The sequence below is a fragment of the Hipposideros armiger genome, unplaced genomic scaffold, assembly GCF_001890085.2.
Source record: "Hipposideros armiger isolate ML-2016 unplaced genomic scaffold, ASM189008v1 scaffold_703, whole genome shotgun sequence".
Classification (NCBI taxonomy): domain Eukaryota; kingdom Metazoa; phylum Chordata; class Mammalia; order Chiroptera; family Hipposideridae; genus Hipposideros; species Hipposideros armiger.
The window spans coordinates 46,230-55,090 of NW_017732053.1; the positions used below are offsets into that span (position 1 = coordinate 46,230).

Sequence of the window (8,861 nt, forward strand, 5' to 3'; positions counted from 1 at the left end):
ACAGCAACTTGTCTGTTCCCCTTCCCCCAGTTCCCCAATAAAAATCTTTAAAAAAAAAAAAGAAAGAAAATCTATTTGAAGAAATAATGACGGAAAACTTCCCTAACCTGGTGAAGGAAATAGACATACAAGCCCAGGGAACACAGAGAGTCCCAAACAAGATGAACCCAAAGAGGCCCCACACAAAGACACAATATAATTAAAATGCCAAAGGTAAAAACAAAGAGAGAATCTTAAAAGCAGCAAGAGAAATCAGTTACCTACAAGGGAGCCTCCATGAGACTGTCAGCTGACTTCTCCACAGAAACTTTACAGGCCAGAAGGGATTGGCACAAAATATTCAAAATGATGAAAAAGGCAAGGACCTACCTACAACCTAGATTACTCTTCCCAGCAAGACTATCATTTAAAATTGAAGAACCAATAAAGAGCTTCCCAGACAAGAAAAAGCTGAAGGAGTTCATCACCACCAAACTAGTATTACAAGAATTGTTAAAGAGACTTCTTTAAGAAAAAGAAGAAAAAAATTAAAAATATAAACAAAATGTTGCAAAGAAAAAAATTCTCACTGACAAAGGTAAACATAATAAAAGCAGTGGATCAATCAATGCTAAAGCTAGTACAAACAAAACAGAAACAAACTCATAGATACAGAGAACAAACTGATGGTTGCCAAATGGGAGGAGGGTTGGGGTGCGGGTGAAAAGGTGAAGGAATTAAGAAGTAGAAATTGGTAGTTAAAAAATAGTCATAGGATATAAAGTACAGCACAAGGAATATAGTCAATAATATTGTAATAACTATGTGTGGTGCTGGGTGGGTACTAGACTTATCGGGTGGATCACTTTTTTTCTTTTTTTTTTTTTTAGCTGAGTCATCTCAGTGGCAGCTCAGCTTGGGCCAGGAATCGAACCGCTGTTGCTCAGAGCTCAAACTCTTGAGCGAGCTCTTAACCAACTGAGCCACTCGGCCGGCCCAGATCATTTTTTAAGTTATCTAAATGTCTAACCACTATGCTGTACACCACAAATATAATACTGAATGTCAAGTGTAACTGAAAGAAAAAGTTTAATTTAAAAAAAAAAAAGGCTAGGGGCCGGCCGAGTGGCGCGATGGTTAAGAACTCGCTTGGGATGCCAGAGGGCCCCGGTTCGGATCCCACATATGAGGGCCAGTGACACTGNCTTGGGCCAGTGAAGCAACGTCCTCCACAACTAGACTGAAGAACAAAAGGACAGCGACTTGTCTGTTCCCCTTCCCCCAATTCCCCAACACTGTTCCCATCCCCCCAAATCCCCAATTAAAAAAAAAGGGTTTCATGAGGTGAACTCTTTAGCAATAATTATATACACATATATATATATTTGCAATAATTATATTTTATGTGTACTTAGAAATGGTTTCCTAACTCTCTTTAGTAACTTGAAACTTTACAGTTTTGCTAGCTAAATTAAATGATGGAGGAATGGATGGAGCTTCCGGTCAAGATGACAGAGTAGCTAATATAAAATAATTTTGAATGTCAACTGTAATTGAAAAATAAAAAATAATTAATTAAATGATGGGCAGTCATTGAATACCTATATCATCTCCAAATAAGATAAAATAATGAAACAATAATTACTGACCATAGGTTTAACTACCTTTTCTTCTTAGGGCAAAGAAACTAAAAAAATTAATTTGGGTCTGTTAGTAAATATCTTGTATGCCACATTAGAAGACTGTACTATGCAAAAGCAAATACTGCTAGAAATTATGGAATGTATTTATAGTTATCACTCTAAACAATATTGGTGTAACACAGTTCACAACGACTTATTTCTTCGTTTTCACCAGAAATGACTAAAGGTTAAGAATTACAACACATGTAATTAAAGCTACAAAAAGAAAAAAACAGTAATAGGGATAACAACTGTGTATACATGAAAAGATATGTTTTGTCTTAAAAAAGGTATGAAATATGGAGATGTTTTTGCTAAGGGAAATGAAAGTAATTTTGCTTTGGTTATTTCTGAACGGGTAAGAGAACAACAGACAAACTAAAAGGGACAAAAAAGTTATTAAAAGTTTATGAAAAAGAAATCTTGTGAAAGAATTTTTATGTGTGACCAAGTTGGATAAGAGTAAATGAAATGTTAGAAGGGTTCTTTAAAATAAGCTTTAATATCAATAGTGTGCTAAAACCTAATATTGTTTCATCTGCTAAAAGGACAAAGTTTTCCTACTCTATTGGTCTGCTCTGGATAAAACACTGTACAAAGTTTTCTGCCTAGAAAGCAAAGGTTCTGTATTTTTTTTTAATATACAAATGTTTTTTTATTCAAAAATACAAAATAAATTGTCTGTAGGCATGGACAATGACAGCAGTAAACCATTATGTTGTCAACTGAAACCAGTAACTGATAGTTATAGTGATTTTCTTAAACATCAGCCAGCCTTTTCTCCAGTCATTTCCTTCAACTGACTTCTCTGAAGTTATAGGTGAGGAGCACTGCCTTGAGCTTCCTCTCACAGTTCCCGTTAATAATGGTAAAGCACTATTCTAGAAATTAGAACATGACACCGCCCATACCGCCTCCCATTCCTCCCATTCCGCCCATTCCACCCATTCCAGGGTCTTTCTCTTCTTTAGGAATTTCTGTGACTACAACTTCTGCTGTAGTTAACAGAGAGGCCACTCCAGCAGCATCCAATAAAGCAGTTCTCACAACCTTAGTTGGATCAATGATTCCTTTTTCCACCATATTCACAAAATCTCCAAGCATAGCGTCATAACCGACGTCTGAGGAACTTTGCATAATTTTCTCAACTATCAATGATTCCTCAACGCCTGCGTGCTTAGCAATGGTCATTGCAGGAATTTTGAGTGCCTTTTTAATAATTTCTATACCAATTTTTTGATCTTCATTAGTCGGAGTTAATGATACAAGGCTGGAACACACCGAAGCAGGGCACAACCGCCTCCCAGAACAATGCCTTCCTCAACAGCAGCTCGTGTGGCATTGAGAGCATCTGTTACTCTGTCTTTCTTTTCATTCACTTCAACATCACTAGTCCCACCAACCTTTAGCACAGCTACTCCATCTGAGAGTTTTGCCAGACATTCATTTAGTTTTTCCTTTTCATATTCACTAGTTGTGACATCTAACTGCTCAATGATTTCTTGAATCTGTTTTTCAATCTGAGCCTTGTCACCTTTTCCTTTCAAGAGCATGGATGGCATCATCTTTGGTTACAATGACCTCTCCAACTTTTCCTAAGTCATGAGGCTGAACATCTTCAAGATTTAGAGTCAATCCTTCTTCTCCAAACACTGCACCACCAGTAGCAATAGCCATGTCTTTAAGCTGGTTCTTTCTGTTGTCGCCAAAACCTGGAGCTTTCACTGCTACAACCTGAAGACCAACTTTTAGCCTGTTCAAAACAAGTGTACTTAGAGCTTCTCCATCAACATCTTCAGCAATTATGACCAAGGGCTTACGGTGGGCATTGGCAATTTCAAGAGCAGGTACAATAGACTGGACACTAGAAATTTTCTTTTCACTCAATAGAACATAGGCATCTTGGAATTCACACTTCTGACCTTTCGTTGTATTAATAAAGTATGGAGAAATATAACCTCGATCAAACTTCATGCCTTCAATAATTTCTAATTCATCATTCAGTGTTTTTCCATCCTTTACTGTGATGACACCCTTTCTTCCAACCTTTTTCATTGCATCAGAAATGATATTGCCGATTTCTTTGTCTCCATTTGCAGAAATCGTAGTAACCTGAGCAATTTCTTCAGGGGTTGTCACCGGTTTAGACTTTCTTAAGTTCAGCAATCACAGCATCAACAGCTAACATCACATCTCTCCTGATTTCCACTAGATTAGCACCTTTGCGAATCTTCTCAAAGCCTTCCTTGGCAATAGAGCGTGCCAGTACAGTAGCAGTTGTGGTGCCATCCCCAGCCTCTTCATTTGTATTATTGGCAACATCTTGAACAAGTTTAGCGCCAGTATTTTTGTATTTATCTTTTAAGTCAATGGACTTTGCAACGGTCACACCATCTTTTGTTACTTTGGGGCTTCCCCAACTCTGTTCAATAATCACTGTTCTTCCTTTTGGCCCCATAGTAACAGCTACGGCATCAGCTAAAAGGTCTACACCTTGAAGCATTAAGGCTCGGGCATCTGCACCAAACTTGACATCTTTGGCATACTCCCGAGTGAGATGAGGTGCCAGTGCCCTGGACACTGGCAAAACCTGGCGAAGGACTTCACGTAATCGAAGCATTTCTGCGGGGCAGCAGCAAGGCGTGCGAGCGGCAAGGCAGGCCGTCGGCAGCGAGTGAGGGACAGAGTGCCAAGATTCTGTATTTTATCAAAATAATTTTCTGAATTTTATGTTGTCTTAATCAGATTTGATTACTTAAGAAAACAATCTTCTCAACAGTCAGACCTGACTTCTGTACTGAAATGCTGGGCTGACTTTCATGCAAAGGAAACAGCAAGAAACTTGGCAAAGACTGTGGCACCTGTGTATGAAGTCCATTCCACTTCTGCAACATCGACCCCTCAGTGCCAGACTTTGGCTGCCCTGATGCCCTCATAACCTGGCAACGGTCTGCTCCTGAATCAGGGAAACTAAGATGGGGAAACAATGGCTGTAAGTTAAATAAACAGTCAGGCTAAGGGAAAGCCAAGGCAGCTGCTGGATTTTTGTCTGGCTCCCTGGCAAACCCCATTTTTCGGATTTTGCATTCCTTCATCCACCACAGTACACTTAAGCGGACGTCATTCAGTGGCGAACATCATTCATTCAGCGGCAGATGTCATTCATTCAGCGGTTGCTCAGTACAGGTTACCAACACGTTCTTCTTGTAGGCATGCTTTCCAGATGGGCTAAGCCTCCCCTGTCCCAAGGCTGATGCCCTCACAGTGACAAAGAAACTAGAAAAGGTGTTTCCCACCTGGGGTATGCCTTCCACAGTCTTAGTGATGGACACACCTGCTTCCCTGAGCAAATCATGAGCTTTGATGGAAAAAGCCTCACAAACTTCTGGGAATTATCACAGACCCTATAACCCTCAATCATCATGCACAGTTGAGAGAACTAATGGAAAAACTGGATTCAAGCAGAACAAGTTGTTGTTTTTTTGTTTCGTTTTGTTTTTAAGATTTTATTGGGGAATTGGGGGAGGAGAACAGCGCTGGGGAATCGGGGAAGCGGAACAGACAAGTTGCTGCCTTTTGTTCTTCAGTCTAGTTGTGGAGGACGTCGCTTCACTGGCCCATGTTGGTATTATCATTGCGCTCTTTCCGGCTGAAGCAGTCACTCGCCAGCCATTGGACAGCCACTCACGGGGGCTCACAGCAGCTCTCGCCGGCTGCCGGCTGCTCATGCTGGCTGCTGGCCACTCACGGTAGCTTACGGCAGCCCACTGCAGCCTACGACCGTCACTGGCGACTCACGGCAGCCCAGCTCCAGGTCGAGCTGTTGTTCACCATCTTAGCTGTAGAGGGCGCAGCGTCACTGGCCCATGTGGGATCCGAACCAGCGGCCCTGCTGCTCAGAGCTGGCGCTCCCAAGCCAACTCTTAACCAACGCACCACTCAGCCAGCCCCAAGCAGAGCAAGTTTTTATCACACAGAACTTGACTGAGCTAATCAGGATTACAATTTTTAAGACTCTGTTTTTGAAACATTGCTGGGTCCTTAACTTTTTTGTTTTCTAGATGTAAGAAAAATTTTTTTCTCTTAACTACCTATGACTTAAAGCAATTTGGTGAATTACACCTCTCTAAGCAGAATTGAAACATTTATCTTTTGCATCCTACTTGACCCCTCAAGAATTCAGAAACTCTCAGTTGAAGATTCTTATTTTCATGACAATATTATTTGCATAAGTTCAATAAGAATCTGTTCGCCTTGTAACGACACAATTGAAAACTGATTATATTACAAGGCTTTGACTAGAATGTCATGTTTGAGAGAAAAAGGTATAGACTCAGATATTACCAGACAGCTTTAAGGAATTAAGATTGACTTATGTAAACCAAACAAACCCATTGTAAAACAGCCTGATACCTTGCTTATAGGGTTCCCAACAGACTTACCAGGTGAATAAAGAAGATCAATTCCTAGCAGGTGCAGGACCCTCAGGATATGCTGGGGACCTCAAGAAGAGACTAACTCAAATCTACAGCTACTGCAGGTGACGTCTAATGGCAAATGCTTGGTTTGGTTTTTCTGGCCTCGAAAGGCCTCTTAAATTTCAATTTGGAGATTCCTTATGAAAAATTCCAGCAAAGTAGATTTAAAAGAGCCTATGTGGGCTTTCAGTCAAGATGGCAGAGGTGGTAAAACACAGCTCACCTCCTCCCACGACCATATCAAAATTACAGCTAAATTACAGAACCACCCTTGAGAACCACCTAAAGACTAGCTGAACAGAACTGCTATAACTATAAAGATATAAAAAAGAAGCCACGTCGAGACTGGTAGGAGGAGTGGAGATGCAAAACAGGCTGGTTAAGAATTGGGAGGGAGGGCCGGCCGAGTGGCGCGTTGACTAAGAGCTGGCTTGGGACGCCAGAGGGCCCCAGTTTGGATCCCACATATAAGGGCCAGTGACACTGCCCTCCACAGCTAAGATGCTGAACAACAGCTCAACCTGGAGCTGGGCTGCTGTGAGTCGCCAGCGACGGCATAGGTTGCAGCTCCTGCTGCAGTGGGTTGCCATGGGCTACCGTGTGTGGCCGGAAGCCAGTGTGAGCGGCCAGCAGCTGCCGTGAGTGGCCATCCAGAAGCTGGCGACTGATCTGCCTTGCCCAGGAAGAGTGCAATGATGGTGCCAGCTTGGGCCAGTGAAGCAACGTCCTCCACAACTAGATTGAAGAACAAAAGGACAGCAACTTGTCTGTTCCCCTTCGCCAATCCCCAGCGCTGTTCCCATCCCCCAGTTCCCCAATAAAAATCTTAAAAAAAAAAAAGAATCGGGAGGGATATCTTGGCTGCAGAAGTCCCCTCTAAGGAGTGACAAGTCCCAGTCCCAAACTGGGCTCCCGAGCCCTGAGCACCAGTGCTGGGAATAGGATCCCCCACAATATTTGGCTGTGAAAATTAGCGAGGACTCCTTCTGAGGGAAACAGAGGGCTGCTGCAGACCCAAGCATCCAACTTAAAGGGCCAGAGCACAGACTGACTCATACTCACTCTAAGCTCCAGCAAAGGGACAGCACCTCAAAAAGTGCCAAGTACATACAGGGAGGAACTGAATTGTATGGCTTCAGGCGAGGGCTGGAGGGGCAGCTCTCTGAGGACTAAAGTGCCGGCAGGAGCTGTTCCTTTGTTGAGTCCTCCCCACACACAGTCTATAGACGTGCCAAATCTGCATCTCCATCTATCTGGCTAACACTACTCTCATACCACTCGGGTGATTCTCTGAGTCTCCCAACCCAATTCATGAGCCCAGCTCAATTTCTTTCAGAAGCTAATCCACATAAGTTTCCAGCCTGGGCTCAGGCTTCGGACTTTCCTAAGCTCTATAAAAAATCCACAGACTCCGAATAAGCAGCAACTGGCCTCAGTGTGCCCTGTACCTCTTTATTGCTAAGTGGCCCCAATCCTGGCACTGGTGGCAGCTGGCCTCATTCCACAGCATAACCAGTCTCAGAGGCCTCCAAGCCCAGCACAAGCAGGTGTTAACTGCAGATCACTTTGTAGCTCCTACCTGGTGGTCCCAGGCAGGATACAGGCAGCAGGTGACGCTGGCCTGCACCGGAGTCCCTCCCAAGAGGCCCCAGAATCAATACACCTGGTGGCCGGCTTTAGACCACATCAGAGCACCACCCAACTAGTGCCACAAACAACACACCCAAAAGGGTGATTGGGCAGGCACCAGAGCCCCACTCGAGCAAATGCTGCTCCATAGGGTCAGCCCCCACACAACTCATCCCCTATAGTCACAGCCAGTCCTCACAGCCAGCCAGTCAGCCTGAGGGTCAATCCCATCTACTGATGTGCCAACAACAATCATGGCTCAACTACAACAGGAGGGCACACACAATACACACGAGACACACCTGGAGCACCTGACTCAGGTGACCTGGAAGATTATATTACTGGGTCCCACAGCACACCTACTACATAAGGCCACCCTGCCAAGATTAGGAGATATAGCAGATCTATCTGATACATAGAAACAAACACATAGAGGCAGCCAAAATGAGGAGACAAAGAAACATGACCCAAATGAAAGAACAGGAGAAAACTCCAGAAAAAAACTAAACAAAATGGAGGCAAGCAACCTACCAGATGCAGAATTCAAAACACCGGTTATAAGGATGCTCAATGAACTGAGAAGAATAGATGAAGTCACTGAGAACTTACACAAAGAAAGAAACATAAAAAATGACATAGAAACCATTTTTAAAAACCAGTCAGAGGGGTCAGCCGTGTGGTGCGTTGGTTAAGAGTTGGCTTGGGAGTGCCAGCTCTGAGCAGCAGGGCCTCAGTTCGGATCCCACATGAGGGCCAGTGACGCTGTGCCCTCTACAGCTAAGATGGTGAACAACAGCTCGACCTAGAGCTGGGCTGCCGTGAGTCGCCGGCAGTGGCGTAGGCTGCAGTCCCTGCTGCAGTGGGCTGCCGTGAACTACCGTGAGTGGTTGGTAGCCAGCGTGAGCAGCCGTCAGCTGGCATGAGCTGCCGTGAGCCACTGTGAGTGGACGTCCTGTGGCCAACAACTGACTGCCTCACCCGGGAAGAGTGCAATGATAATAGCAACATGGGCCAGTGAAGTGACGTCTTCCACAACTAGACTGAAGAACAAAAGGACAGCAACTTGTCTGTTCCCCTTCCCCCAATTCCCTAG

At 43.8% G+C, this 8,861-nt stretch overlaps 2 protein-coding genes across 2 annotated transcripts in view; both read right to left on the bottom strand.

Annotated features, from left to right (window-relative positions):
* Positions 1 to 8,861, bottom strand: part of BID (BH3 interacting domain death agonist) — a 59,021-nt gene that overhangs the window by 38,537 nt on the left and 11,623 nt on the right. The window lies entirely within an intron of this gene.
* On the bottom strand, positions 2,306 to 4,345 carry LOC109373302 (60 kDa heat shock protein, mitochondrial-like). The gene is given in 4 exon segments (XM_019627058.1): positions 2,306 to 2,926; positions 2,929 to 3,214; positions 3,216 to 3,810; positions 3,812 to 4,345. Coding segments are annotated over 4 exon segments (1,728 nt in total). The 5' UTR covers positions 4,282 to 4,345; the 3' UTR covers positions 2,306 to 2,549.